General features: G+C 48.2%; 1 protein-coding gene across 1 annotated transcript; it reads right to left on the minus strand.

The window, feature by feature from the left end:
* Positions 1-500: 500 nt before the first annotated feature.
* LOC112898592 (glutamyl-tRNA reductase-binding protein, chloroplastic) lies at positions 501-4,401 on the minus strand. Its single transcript, XM_025966942.1, has 5 exons — positions 3,978-4,401; positions 3,245-3,325; positions 2,875-2,979; positions 2,008-2,157; positions 501-984 (listed from the first exon to the last, which is right to left on the minus strand). The coding sequence occupies exons 1-5, from the start codon at positions 4,347-4,349 to the stop codon at positions 760-762; spliced, it is 933 nt and encodes a 310-aa protein (XP_025822727.1). The 5' UTR covers positions 4,350-4,401; the 3' UTR covers positions 501-759.
* Positions 4,402-14,415: the final 10,014 nt, after the last annotated feature.

Consider the following 14,415-nt stretch of genomic DNA (forward strand, 5'->3'; position numbering starts at 1 on the left):
CTTAGTGAATTCTTTATTTTTTTCAGTAGCAAATCTTTATTTTGCCAACTGACAATTTGTTATATCATATATGGACATCTTGCATCAAGCTATGTACTGCAGCATATACTGCAATGAATAATTGTCGCACTAAAAATCACGGCTAAAGAAGATACAAAAAAGGATTTGCATTCAATGCAGCCTATGGATAACCACATCATTTAAATATACTCCCTTCGTTCCAAATTATACATCGTTTTGATTTTTCTATATACATAATATTTTCTATGCACCTAGACATAGCGTATATCTAGGTGCATATCAAATGTTGCGTATCTATAGAAGCTAACATAACCTATAATTGAGGGAGTAGATGACAATACCAAGTAAAATTGCATCTACCAATTGAGCAGTAATCAGACACTTTAGCTGCTATGCGGTGAACTCTCCGAGTTGCAAGCTAAAACCGAGCTTCACATTACAAGATCACAGTCAAATAGTAATAATCTTGCCAGAAAACATGGTTATCATGTGGCATAATTTAGCCCTCATCCCATGGTCCAGATTTATTCTTGCTAACCTTACCATCAAAATTCATTGCTCTTATCAGACAAATTGCTAGCATATAGTTCATGATGTCAATTGCATCAAATATACATGTGATAAAAAGAATGAACAAGATACACACAAGACACATGGTACATGCTAAGAGGAACCAAACCTCGTACTATACTCATTTGAATGACAAAATAATCACCATGGAAATATAACTCACAGTGCCTATCTGACCTTCTTCAAGAACTGTACCTTCTCAAACTCAGGACTGGCATAGCTCTTCTCTACCTCCCACGCATGATGAGACATCATGTTGAATGATGATTTCACACCCTTCTCGTCAGAGACGTCTCTTGAAAAAGGGATCCGAACAGCAAAGACACCTTCCCCAGAATTAACATGCAAGTCAAAACCTAACCTATCAACCCAAATCATCTTCACATCTGCCACCTGTCACCACAGGACAATATGAATTCCTGAGCGCCAATTTTGAACTATAGACCCCTACCCTGTTTGAAAAACCCTGGCTGATCTACACATTTTTCGAATTCTGTTCAAATTTGAACCAAATGCTAAGGATTTGGATTCACACCCTCTCTATCCAAACACGCTCTAGAAATAAAACTATGATAAGTGATAAGAGTGGTCCACTGATTATTTTGAGCTGACAGAACCAGTACATTTCACATTGCCTAAAAGTTGGATCCTACAAAACATGAAACAAGCTCTCCCATTCTTTTACATCTAATTCGAACGAAGCGGGAAATCCATTACAACATTTTTACTCAAAATGAGGTGTAAAAAGTTCATTTTACTCCCCTCACCAATTCACTTTGTATGCTCAACCCCCTGAGCAAAATTTAGGCTCGATTTACTCCCCCGAACAATTCCAATTGGTCCAATCTACCCTCTAATGATATTTCTCTTTTTTGTTTCTCCACATACAAATTGAATTTTAAGTTCAAATTTGTGAGTGGATAGAGAACATGATGCCTTATGTTGAAAAAATACATTAAGAATTTTTCATGGTTATTTCATAGGTTAGAAAGATTTCATATGAAATTGATCATAGAGATACAATTCTGCATGAAAAGTATTCATGAAAAATTCATAATGCATTTTTTCTAGGATAGGGCATCATATTATAAGTCACGCTGCAAAATTTGAAGCTAAAATTCCACTTGTACGTGGAGAAATAAAAAAGAGAAATCTCAGTAAGGGGTAGATTGGACCGATTGAAATAGTTTGGGGAAGTAAATTGAGCCTAGATTTTGTTCAGGGGGTTAAGTGGACAGAGTGGATTGGTGAGGGGAGTAAAATGGACTTTTTCCGGTGTAATTTGATTCATACAATTTGTAAGCACTACAAAACGTACAAAAAGATCAGAGCAAGAAGGAGAGAGTTTTCATTGGTTTCGCAATAGATAACTTGCAAGAAACAAAGCTGTAGGAATGTCATTAATGAGATCAGTACCTGCAAATCTGATTCGACGTATATGCTGTATATCCTATGGACATCTTCGGCATGTTTGCTGTTAAATTCCTCCACAAGGTTTTCAGCAGAATTACGTAGAGGATCAGGTTCTGCACTGGTGTACTCTGATGGAACTACCCACATACCGTCCTGAATGGGCAGAACCAATAAGCAAGCAGCATAATTGCATAGCATACAAATATGTAGTGCAAATAATGCTAAGTGCTGACAGGATAGAAGGCAAAGCCTGGAAGCATTTTATTGAAGCATATTCAAGGGAAAAATAATCAGTGCCAACCTCTTTGACTTGCATAATCGCCAACGGTCAAGCGAAAATTTGAGTAATCCATACAACTAATATGCTTATAATCCCACATTTAACATTATAGTGCCAAAGTTATATGCAGTTACGCTGGTAATTGACACACAATCACAAGATAGAAAATATTTTTCAGAAATTCTACTAAATAATAAATGGTGTCAAAATTCGGCAAAAAAAAAGGCAATTTCAATGCTAGGTGCCTACAGCCATTGGGTGGCCAGCCAATCAGAAATCAGCAATGATTAAGACCCAGTCCACAGATAAGTCGCTGCCATTTCTACCTTCTCAGTGTGCCCACAAGTGTTTGGAAAAGAGAGTACATATGACTGTTGAGAAATGAAGAAAAACTAGTTCTGTTTCCTTCAGAAAATATCGGAAAGTATGTGATTTCATAGACGAACGATCAAGCCCAGAAATGAAGAACAAACAAACAGTCTAGCCTGCTCCAGTACTAGATTAAGAGCTCTGAGCTTCACTTATTTATAGATACAAAAAAAAACAATTTAACAAGACAAAAGAGAATGAATAAATCTTATATGGTCTACCTCATTGAAATCTTCCATGTGCAAGACCCGATCAACAGATATTAAATACAGAAGATCTTGATCAATCTGTTCCCCAAATTTCTTTTGCCACCTAGTGGAAAGCTTCTGCACAATTTAACAAGGCATAATACAAAGTTGGTCCAACTATGTTCAAGCATGGGAAGCAGAGGCGGCTCAGAGCCTCAGAATGAACCAAAGAAAAAAATTATTACAAAATAGATGGAAAAGAATGGTTCATTTGCTTAAGAACAATTATATTTTCATTCACAATCACAGCATTGTATATTAGGACATACATTTAGGGTGGACACTCAGCCATTGTAACCACTGGCTTATTTACAAAGAAAATGCAACACGCTAATAATTTTACCTTCAACACAGACTCATCACTAGGCTTAGTTAAGGCACCAAGCATAGTGCACTGTGGTGTCCTAGCCCCACTCTGCCGAAACTGCAGCCACCAAAAGTAGAAACGGAACGGTAAGCATATAAACAAAATAATCACACAGATATCAGTGAAGGCATCATTGTTTTCAGTTTGGGTATCACTTATTCTATACAAAAACAGTAGCATGTGAATTCAAATATTTGGCAAGTAGCTTCATCACAACATTAATCACCCTTCTTCATCATGTCTTGCAAAGTCAAACCACAAATAAGTTGCAAAGGGAAGCTTTCCATTCTTTGCATGATTTTCTAAACACCTTTAATAACACAGCAATGCAATTTGTCCCGCACTAAAACCAAATAATGTAATAGTCTGGGAAGCTTCTGTCTGGATTGCACATTGAAATGCAGACCATTTCGTACAACCCTTATGCTTTCCATTCTAACACCCTGGTGCAATGCGAAGGACACCCACAACACGATGCAACCAATATCGCCTTCAATTTTTCATGTACCGAATAATACGTTGGAACCCTATAATCTGTTAGCATTTCGCATCGTCAATTCAATGCGGAACGCCGGATCAGAAGAAGAAAAAATGAGTCTTTCTCGGGCTTGACACTACTCGGCAGAGCCATTGTATCTTAGAACCCCTGAATTCTCAATCTTTAAGGCGAGCTGGACCATACAAGAACCCTACGGCTGCATCCCCTCACCTCAACATGGAAGCTGGACGGCGCATCGGGCACGGCGACCTCCGCGGCGGCCAGGCAGAGCGCGGGCGCACCGGCGGCATCCGCGACGAAGCGCGCGCCGACGCCAAGCGGCCAGCCGTCGGGTCCCACCACGGAGAGCGTCCCGGACGGGGCCAGCTCCACGACCGTCCGCGCTACCTCCGCCGCCGACGGCCGCGCCTGCGACGCCGCGGATACTGGTGCCGCGGCGGCCGCCGCGGCTGCCACCACCCGAACCCAGCGCCTCGCGGTCCCGGAGGGGACGGCGCGCAGGGACGCCGGCTTCTTGGAGAGGACGGTGGCCGGGGATGGGAGCGGCGAGGAGAGGAGGGAAGGCGAAGACGAGGACGACATGGCGGAAGATTGGAGGTTGAGATTTGGTGGGGGATTTTAGACGGCTGAAATTAGTAGATAGGTATCGGATGGTTGAACGTCAAATGTGCTTCCTTTCCAAATAGCCCACCCTGCCGCCCTGCTAGCTAATGCATTTCAAATCAAATTGTAACCTGTCATCCGGTTGATTTTAAATTCATTTTGTAGAAAGCATATACTTTACCTCAAAAAATACAGTCATACTTTTTTTGAGCATCAAATACAGTTTTATATGAACAAACAATTAAAATAAATAATTGGGCCGGGTCGAGCCCACCCAATTTTTTATTCACCGGCAAAATCAGCGCAGGCCTCATTTGCTCACGCTACGGTAAAATCATGAACACTGCTACTATCCCTATTAAAAGTTTCTCCGGGTAAAATGTGACTTCAATTCTCTACACCATCAAAGTTTAAAAATGTAACTTTAATTTTGTTCTAACCAAACCTATTCGATGTAGTCAGTTTTGTGTTGATGAACAGTAAACGCCTTCTGAAAGTAGTTGATTGTGTAAGGAATGAGCACTTAAAAGTTAAAACATGATTGCACGTCTATCCTGTGTTAAAACATTTTTCTCTAGATGAAAATATAACTTCCATTCCTTGCACCAACAAATTTTAAAAATATGTTGGACTTTTCCCACAGGAAATATAACTTCCAACCTCAGCTCCAACTACAGATATACGTAGTACCAAACTAAGAGAAATATGTTTTACGACGTAGATATTTTGATGTAGCCGATCTGTGTGTGATGTAGTGAAGTTCTCGCTTTGTAGACTCGTGAACACCTTGTAGAAGTAGTTGTTCGAGTTCGAGTCAACAGACATTCTCATCAAACCTATTTAATGTTGTCGATTTATGTTGATGTGCAAACTCTTGAACGTCTTTTGGAAGTAGTCATTCAGGTAAGGAATGAGCCGTCATATAATTGCTCCCTAAGCTAACTTGATCGCCCGCCTATTCTGAGTTAAAACTTTTTTCTCTGGATGAAACAGCTCCAACTAGAAATGCACATAGCACCAAACTAAAAAAAAATACTTTTTATATAATTTTTTTTACCGATAATCGATCTGTGTTGATGCAGCGAAGAAGTCATATAGCTGTGCAGACTCACAAACACCTTATAGAAGTAGGCATCCGTATTTGAGTCAAAAGATATTCTGACCAAACCTATTCTTGTAGTCGCGATTTGTGTTGATGTGCAGACTTAGTCGCTCGTTCATGCATGAGCAAAATCTTCTTCATATGCATCAGACCATCAATTATGAATTAACTCTCATTCAGAATTTTCAAAACCTTACTTGCGCTACACCACATGCATTGAAAGTGTATCTAGACTCCAAATGGATTTTGGTGAATTGTATGAAGGTGATTAAAGAACTAATATGTTTGTTAAAGAGTTGTTGAGCAGGAATTTATTTATAAATTAATTTGTATTGATGGCTCATGTTATATGCAATCAAATAAAGGATAATATTGATGAATGCCAAGCAACATGCAAAATAAATATAAACAAGTATTCATGCATAGCAAAGATGGTTTCTATCTATAGCTTGTCATCATGGAAAGTGAGCTATTAAAATTGTGTAATCACAAGCAAGACAAGCATTTAAAGATACAGATTTAAAAATGGATATTCATTGTTGATGGTAAAACAAAGCTAAGCTCAATAAACGCAAGGTAGGGTGAAGGAATCAAGCGACTATGCAACGAGGGATTAAGCGAAGTATTGTCAAGTGACCACTTGGTTCATGGTATTTTTGTTAGGGTGAAGTAGCTAGTACTCGAGGATTTTGAAGCATCAAGTCAAGCCTTGGAGAGAAAAGCAATGTGAAGCATCAAATCATTTTTGAATCATATGGTTAAGTGGCTTAGAGATCAAGATAAGCAATAATGATCATGGAAGTTTCTAAGTCACTAGCTCAAGTTATATGTGCTTAAGATGATAAGCAATGTTGGAAGTCCCAAGGTTGAGGAAGACAAAGTATGGCAAGAAATAAAGACATACAAAGCTCAAGTGAATGATCGGTTAACTCTATTAATCTATATGCCTTATTTTTAAGGGGGCTACAACATTGGTTGATTGACAACATCCAAAAGTGCTCATAGGTCTACCTAAGTGAAAAGCCTTTGAGAGAAAACCTCTGTTTACTAACTGCGAGCGACTTTGGTTGACCAAATTGTTGATTTGGTCCACCAGGTTAAGCTATTTGTCTTGGAGGAGTTTCTGCTCAGGGGTATACCGGTTTGACCGGTAGGAGACCGGTCCGCTCGGTCCGCATAGGGTTAACGGCTAGTTTTTTTTCGAAAACCGGCCTGACCAGTCGGTCACACCATCTGACCGGTCGGCTTTTGATAGTAGTAACGATTAGTTTTGGGAAGTGGGGTATTTATACCCCTTGTCTTTCCTTCGAGGGTTGCTGGTTCTTTCTATTTCTTGAGCTTCCCAAAGCCTTTTTTTATTTGACCAATAAGCTTTCTCCAACCACTATTTGTGAGTTCTGCTAACTTTAGTTGCAAATATTTGAGTTGGGTTGAGAGAGTGATTGTGTGTGAGTACTAGAGAGCACATTCCATAGCTTGAGCACTTGTGATTGACGTCAAGGCAACTCGTGACACATTTGTTACTGAGGTGAAGCCTTCTAGATGGCTAGGCATCGCCGGCTAGCTCCCAAGCTTGTGGTGAGCAGCGGCAAGTTTGTGAGGATTGGAATCTTACCCCCGCAAGGGAAAAGATAATATCCAGTGGAAACAAGGAGCGGTTAAAATAGACTGAGCTCAAGGTACCAAGTTAAAAAAGACTCAAGCCCGACGGATTTCTCAACGGAGACATAGAATTCACAATAGTGAATACGAACTTCGTGAAATAAATTCTTGTGCCTACATTTGGTTTGTCTCAACTCTTTACTCTCTAGCACTTACTTGTTAATTCCGCATCGATCTACTTGGTTATGCTTGTTCTGTGTGCAGTGACTTGTTAGAAACACTTGATACTATCTACAGAAGCACTTCTTCAAGTTTGGTCTGTGTTAGAGCTTGAGGAGGGAAGTTACTCTGATTTTAGTGTGCTTTCTGTTTTGGACCGGTCTAACTGGTCTACACTAAGTGTTGTAATTTGCAGAAAAGCCTATTCAACCCCTAGGTGACATCAAAATCCTTTCGCACATCTGCACATACAAACCTGAGATCAGATCAACATGCGTGCATATGCTACGCCTTTCATCTTTTTTGAACTTTGTCAACATGTGCACGCGTACCCATTTAAGTTGGTTAAGATCCTCCTTAACTACTTGTACGGGAGTACTCCTTAACTACTTGTACGGGAGTACTCCTTAACTACTCGTATGTGAGTAAACATTTTGTAACCCTCTTACGCTTAATATGGGACTTGAAATTTACTGATTTAATTGGAAACATATTATGGGCCTAGTCAATAAAATCCAACAACTTGCACAAACATTTTCTCCATCTCCAAATATCTATTTCCTAAATCTTCCCTTGTTATTTTTCTTTTTTGCAAAGGTTTTTGCAGTAATTATCTGGCATGCTTCATTCTTCTCTCGTTTCTCTTTATGAGATTGATGGGATCTTCACTCCAAACAAACATCAATTCAACATATAGAGCTCAATCGAACGAAAACATATATCAGAAGTGGCACACACTCCTAGCAGAACTATTTGTCTAGCTAACGATCATGATTATATTTGTGGTCTCTATCTGAGTGCATACAGTGGTCTCTATTTGTCCAGTTAGCAAGGATAGAAAATTTTGTAGAAGAGTTCTTTTGTTAGTAAAGAATACAACTATACATTTTTATGGTATAGATTAGTGTTATTCTAAACGTTAAACGTTAAACAATCGGTCACCTATCGTTTAACTCTTTATTCTAACTAAATAGCTATTTAAATAGGTTAAAATTTATTAAACGGATTAACTCGTCTACCTCAACTTAATGATGAAATTACTTGAATCGTCGTAGAATGGCAACTATTCTGTGATATTTTTAACTTCCGTCTTAACGATTTTCATCACTGACGCTCATATTTCTTGTAGTGGATTCAACGGACACGGCTAGTTATTGTGTTATATTTACACAGCGTGTAAGTAGACTAAACGGCTATGTAGGTGAACATTGGTATGGTATAGATACAGAACATCCTCTCATGCTGGCATAGTCGGTTGCATTGTTTTCGGTGTAGATAAAGTATTAATCGAAGTACTGCCGCCTTTGTACTTCACGAACTCCAAGTTAACTTAGGATTCCAAAGTACTAATGTTTTCATCATGGCCTCACGAGTATTAAGTTTTATTATCTATGCTGATCAGAGTGCCAACAACTGACTAAGCAGTTTGTGTCGTCTGCTTTTACTTACTCCATTACACAAGTACGTACACTCCGAAAATTTAATTCGAACTAGACAAGGAAGAACGCCTAGGTTCGGTACAACTTTTCAGCATAGTGGCGTATGCTCATAGCTCGTGATCCTGCGACTATAACTAATAAGCGGTGTCCTGTCTTTGTTAACATAAGGCGGAGGCAGATAGATAAATGCCCTATAACTCTAATAGACATAAATAATAAGTGATGTTTTGAACATAGGCATATACGGCCTCCAAAACACAACTCCAACTACAAATTAAAAATGTTTATAAATATAGTAAGCATGTACTTTTATGAAATTGAGGAAAACTTTTCCTCATATCATTTGTCGAATATACGCACTTAACACATAAAACGTGTCGGAGGAATTCTCCAGCTGGGTGGCGGAAAGCACCCGCCTAATCCTAGTTAAGGATGGGTTTGGAGGAGACTTAGGAGCGCTCGATCGGTGGACAGATGAACGCAGGAAGGACACGAAGATTTAGAGTGGTTCGGGCCGCCGGAGCGTAATACCCTACGTCCACTTTAGTGTTGTATTGACTATGCAAGCCTGAACGGAGAGCAGCGTGAACGCGCGCGCGCGTGTGTGTGTGAGAGCCCTCTTTCTAACGAGTACACTCTCCCTTTTATAGTCCAAGGGGAGTGCTTACACTGTGCGGGGCCCCGACAGGTGGGCCTGGCCAACAGGAGCCTGCTCTATGAGAGATATGGAGATCTTCATCTCCAGCTCCTCTCCGTAGTCTTCTCTATCGGGAAGTTGATGTGCATATCCATAGCCAGGATATGGCCGTGTATAGCCTTATCTTGCACAGTGTCCGGTATCAGTGTTGCCCAACAGCGAAGCCGTGCTGTCACTGTTGGGATGTAGCCTTCTGCCAGGCGGTGAAACAGCGCTGACCCGTTGCGTGCGCACTGTTGCAGCGCACGCCTTGGCTCGCCTATTACAGGCCATCATCACGCACGCAGCGCCGTGACGGGACTGTACACAGTCCGCGCACTGTGCACGGTGATACGACGCGCCGCCTTGGAAACAGGCGAGCTTACCCTGGTGTCAGCCTACCTGCCCCGTGTGTCAGTGGCAGGCCGCTCTTTTTGACTTGGGCGCGCCCGGCCCAGCTACCGCATTAAATGCTGGTAGGTGGGCTGGAGACCCGTGAAGGGCCTCTAGCCGCAGGCACGTGGCAGGGCCAGCCCCGCTCCCTTTGCAGGACGGCACGTGGCGGCACCGGACCCCTTCCCGGGGGAGGGGGGTCCGGGCCCCCGAGGCCGGTCGGAGCGGGCTAGCATGTGATGGTCCGGTCATCACACGTGGCGGCCCCGGACCTCCCTGGGGAGACCGGGTCCGCGGGGGTTCCCCGAGAGCTCTCCAGCCTTCCTGGGGACGTGAAGGCCCCGGACCTGGAATAGCACGGGGAGGGTCCGGAGACCACGGTCCTAACTATTAGGCCCGGGCCGTATACCACGTCCCCCAGAAGGCGAGGGGGAGATTACGGATTGTGAGACGCCAAGGGCCTGGACACCCTAGCAGGAGTTACCCCTGTCTGTATGTACCGACAGAGGCCCCCGGGCCCACCTCGGGGGAGGGATGAACCCGCAGGTAGGGCCAGATCATAGCACCGCGCCGGGTGGACAGCTTGTTCCCGCCGGGAAAGGGCATGGAAGTCTTTTCCCGCCAGAGGGGGAACCCCGAGGGGCCCGTCCCCCGCCCGCGCCGTGCGCGTCAGGCGGTTCAGATTCTTGTCTTGTTCGAGCCCGTCCCACGGCCTGGGCGGTTCGGATTCTACTTTTCCCTCCTTTCCTACAGCGGCTGCACCCATGGCAGGTGGGCCTGGGCCCGCCGGTCATGGGGTGTGAGAGGAGGTACCTGGTGCAGGCAACCGTTCGACTTCTCCTCGATCGCCGCGGGCGCGAGAATGCAACAGCCTTTTGCATAAAAGGTATGCGCCGAAGGGAACGGCTACCTTTTCGCTCTTGCCAACAACAGACGCCGCAGCGCCCCTTCGTCTCCGCATCCCTTCTCGCGATCAGCTTCCTTGCGCTCGGCTTCCTTCTCTTCCCAGCCCCTTGCAATCCATCCCCAGCGAACTCACCGCCATCGCCATGTCTTCGCTTCCTTTCCCGCGCCGCTTCCAGAGCCAGGTCCAGTTGGACTCGGTGCGGCGCCTTCTGGGATGGACCGCGCCGGCGCAAGCCGGTAAGGTCAGGGCCGACAAAATCCCCCTCCGCGACCTTGCCGCGGGGGAGTTCGTCCTTTTTAACTCGTACATTATGTGCGGGTTGGTTCCTCCGATCTCCTCCTTCTTCCTTCTGCTCCTGGAGGAGTTCGGCCTCCAACTTCATCATCTCACCCCCCACTCCGTCCTCCTCGTGGCGGTCTTCGCCCATTTTATGGAGATGTTCGTGGGGGTGCGCCCCTGCACCACCATCTTCAAACACTTCTACACCCTGGTTGGGACCGGGAAGACTAAGCGCAGCGAGATCGGCGCTTATTACTTCCAGCTCCGGCGAAGGCTGGGTCGTCGCGGCAGTCGACCCCCACGACCATCTGGAGCTGCCAACGGAAGGTCCCCAGAGCGACCGGAGCACCTGGAAGGCCAGGCCAACAATACCAGCGGAGCTCGACCCGGTGCTTCCTGAAGCGGCGAATCGCCCCCCTGCAGCAGCGGTCCCGGATGAACTACGTGTACACGGGGCTAAATGACTGCTGCAGGATCGCGCGCGGGCCAGGCGGCGACTTCACCAGGACGGAGCTAGAGGCGGCGGTCCGGGCGATGACCGGCGAGGTGTTCATCCCAGAGTCCTTGGTCCTCCCGAGCGGGGTCAAGGCCCTGTGCGAGGACCAGGCATTGCGGTCATCAGTCCTGGCGTCGTTGCCGACCCTGGACAAAGGCGGCCTGGCGGTCCGGCAACTGGGAGGAGACCCCAACCGCGGGCTCCAGATCCCTGGCACCACACCGGACCGCCAGCAACGTACCAGCGAAGGTGCCGGGGAGCCGGGACCGGGAGGTCCGGCCCCCGGCGGGAAAGGGAAGGAGAAGGTGCCGGTGCCGGAGCACCGGCACAAGGACAGTGCGGGTGCTGCTCCGGCCCAAAGGAGCGACGAAGCTCAAGGGGCAGCACCTGCACGGAGCAGCCAAGCCGAAGGGAGCAAATCCCGAAGGCTCCAGCGCAGCGACGGTTCCCTGGTCGGGGAGCCGGCGCCCAAACTCCAGAAGACGGCGGGGGTAGAGGAGCAGAGCGGAGCTCCACCACCCCCGCCACAACAGCAGCAGCCGGCCTCCACCGAGGCAGCAGACTCCTCCACCACCACCGCCAACACGGCGGCCGGCGACGCCACCGCCGTCGCCGACAGAGCAGAGGTCGCAAGCCCCACCCCTGCCACCGGAAGCATCGGCAGCCGGAGACCAACACCAGAGGTCCGAGGGGTCCTCGACAGGGAAGAAGGTCCCCCCAGCTGCCCGGGGCAGATGGGAATGGTGCAACTTCCCGTAAGTAGTCTTGTCAGGGTTTTTCATTATCCCTCTTGATTTCTGGTTCTTAACCATATTGGTGGTATGGCAGGCCCCAATCTTCAGATGCTCCAACTGGGGGACCGGGCCCCCAGCCAGCGCCAGGACCCTTTGCACCGACCCCAGCAGGACCCCCGCCCGAAACAGCTCCAGAAGCCTCCGGACCCATGGGTCCGGAGCCGGAGGCCTCCACTCCGCCACGACCCGAAGCTGTCCCCCAGAAGGAGGCCGCCAAAGCTGCTGCAGCGATGGAGGCAGCGGCAGCAGCTCCGGACGACGAGGCCGGGCCCTCACTAGCTGAGCCAGTAGCTGAGGGGGCTGCTGCCACAGCGGAGGCTGCAGCGCCAGAGGCAGCAGGGGCGGCGGAGATCACGGCTCCGGAGGCCGCGGAGGCGGCGGCACCGGAGGTAGCGGCACCAGAGGCAGCGGAGGCGGCGGCACCGGGGGTCACTGAAGTTGCCAGCAGCGCCGCCCCACCGGCGGAGGAGGAGGAGGAAACTGAGGTGAGCATCTCAGCGGCGGGATTGCCTCCTCCCAAGCACGGCGGAGGTCCCTCTCCCCCGGCTCATAGCCAAATGCCACCAAGCTCAGCAGGAGCTGGAGGCTGGCATGCGCCGGGAGTGGGAGAAGCTGGAGGCAGAGCGCCACCGACTCTCTGACTGGGAGGTCCGCCTGGGCGACCGCATCAACTCCGTCTCCTCCCGCTACGCCGAGGAGCGTGCCAAGCTCGTGCTGGGGCGCGAGCTCCTGCGGGAGGAGATGGAGCAGGCCCGCGACCGGGAGGCGGCTGCGCTCCAATGGGAAAAGGCGGCCACGCGGCGGGAAGCGGAAGCCCTTAAGCGGCATATCGCCGCGGAGGAGAGGATGCTGGCGGCGGCAGACAGGGAGCGGACCGCCCTAGAGCTGGCGGCCCAGGCCAGGAAGGCGTCGGCAGTGGTCGAGGCGGAAAAGTCCGCCCTCGCAGATTTGGCAGCGGCGGCAGCAAAGAGAGAAGAAGGGCTGGCCGCCCGCGAAGCAGAGGAGGTGTCCCGGCTCCAGGAGCTCCAGAAGCGGGAAGAGGCCGTGGAGGAGGAGCTGGCAGCCGGGACCTAGAGGCTCCAGGAGCGCGAGGCGGCCCTCCGGGAGAGGGAGGCCAAGGTGGAGGGACTCCTGGCGGAGCGGAGCGCCGGCATCGACCGGTTAACAAGATGGGTTGGTGCGGTGAACCCTCTGCTAGAAGCACTCAGAGCCAACCCCATCTGGGTGCCGGAGGCTCCTTCGCCATTTGGCGCCGCACTCCAGCTGCTGGACTCCACCACCAGGCGGCTACAGGACGTGGAGGCCGGCATACAGGACCTCCTGGAGACAGAGGGGCGAGCAGTTGCTCGGGGGATGGCTGAGTACATCCTCACCAGCTTCCGGAGCCATGACCCCACCGTCCAGCTGACTCCCGTCTTGGTCGAACCCCTCCGGACGACAGCAGCCGCTGCGCGAGAAGGGGTCCAGGAGGCGGTGGACATGGTCGCAGCCCGCCTCCGGCGTCGTCCCGAACCTGCAGAGAGTGGGGACACCTCCAGCCAGCCAGGACAATAGGGCCATTTGCCTTGTTATCAATTTTTGTAATATAACTTTTGTTATTGTAAAAATAACTTCGTAATGTTGTGTATATTATCAGTGATGCTTTTAAGTATTTCGTGTGTCTACTTTTTTGCGAAGAAAGACTTAGCTGTTTTCTTAGTTGTCGATCTGTAAAGTGTTCTTGAGCACACCGAGGTCCCGTGGCCCCCTGGGAGGTAGTCGCAATAGGTCGGGGCTAGCTGCCATAGAACCGAGGTCCTGCACATGACTTAGGGTCGACGCTTAGTAGACATCCCCACGGGTTCCCGATCTGGCCAGCGAAAGCCTCCTAAGTTGCATAGCGAGTCGGAGCACAAGGACCTATGTTCGGGGATTAAAAGGGGTCCCGGCCCCCGGATCCATGGTTCGAGGTACAACAGTACTCACCCTAGGAGGGCAGGGCATGTAGGCTTAGGGTACGGAACCAGGCTAAGCGACTACACAACCCTGGACCCCAGCAAAGGGCGAGTACGTCTCCCTGAAGCCAGTTCCCAAGGGTCCGGTTCCTTTGCTCCTGTGGAACAGAGGTCCTGGGCAGAGACGTAGCGTAGCAACTTAAG

This window comes from Panicum hallii, chromosome 6 (assembly GCF_002211085.1).
Source record: "Panicum hallii strain FIL2 chromosome 6, PHallii_v3.1, whole genome shotgun sequence".
NCBI lineage: Eukaryota > Viridiplantae > Streptophyta > Magnoliopsida > Poales > Poaceae > Panicum > Panicum hallii.

Bases quoted from the DNA above. Each gene is read 5' to 3' on its own strand.
- LOC112898592 (XM_025966942.1), bottom strand. From the start codon at position 4,349: ATGTCGTCCTCGTCTTCGCCTTCCCTCCTCTCCTCGCCGCTCCCATCC. The intron at 3,326-3,977 runs GTGAGGGGATGC...TGGTGGCTGCAG, and splicing joins CGTCCAGCTTCCATGTTGAG to TTTCGGCAGAGTGGGGCTAG. The intron at 985-2,007 runs GTACTGATCTCA...CTGTGGTGACAG, and splicing joins ACGTCGAATCAGATTTGCAG to GTGGCAGATGTGAAGATGAT.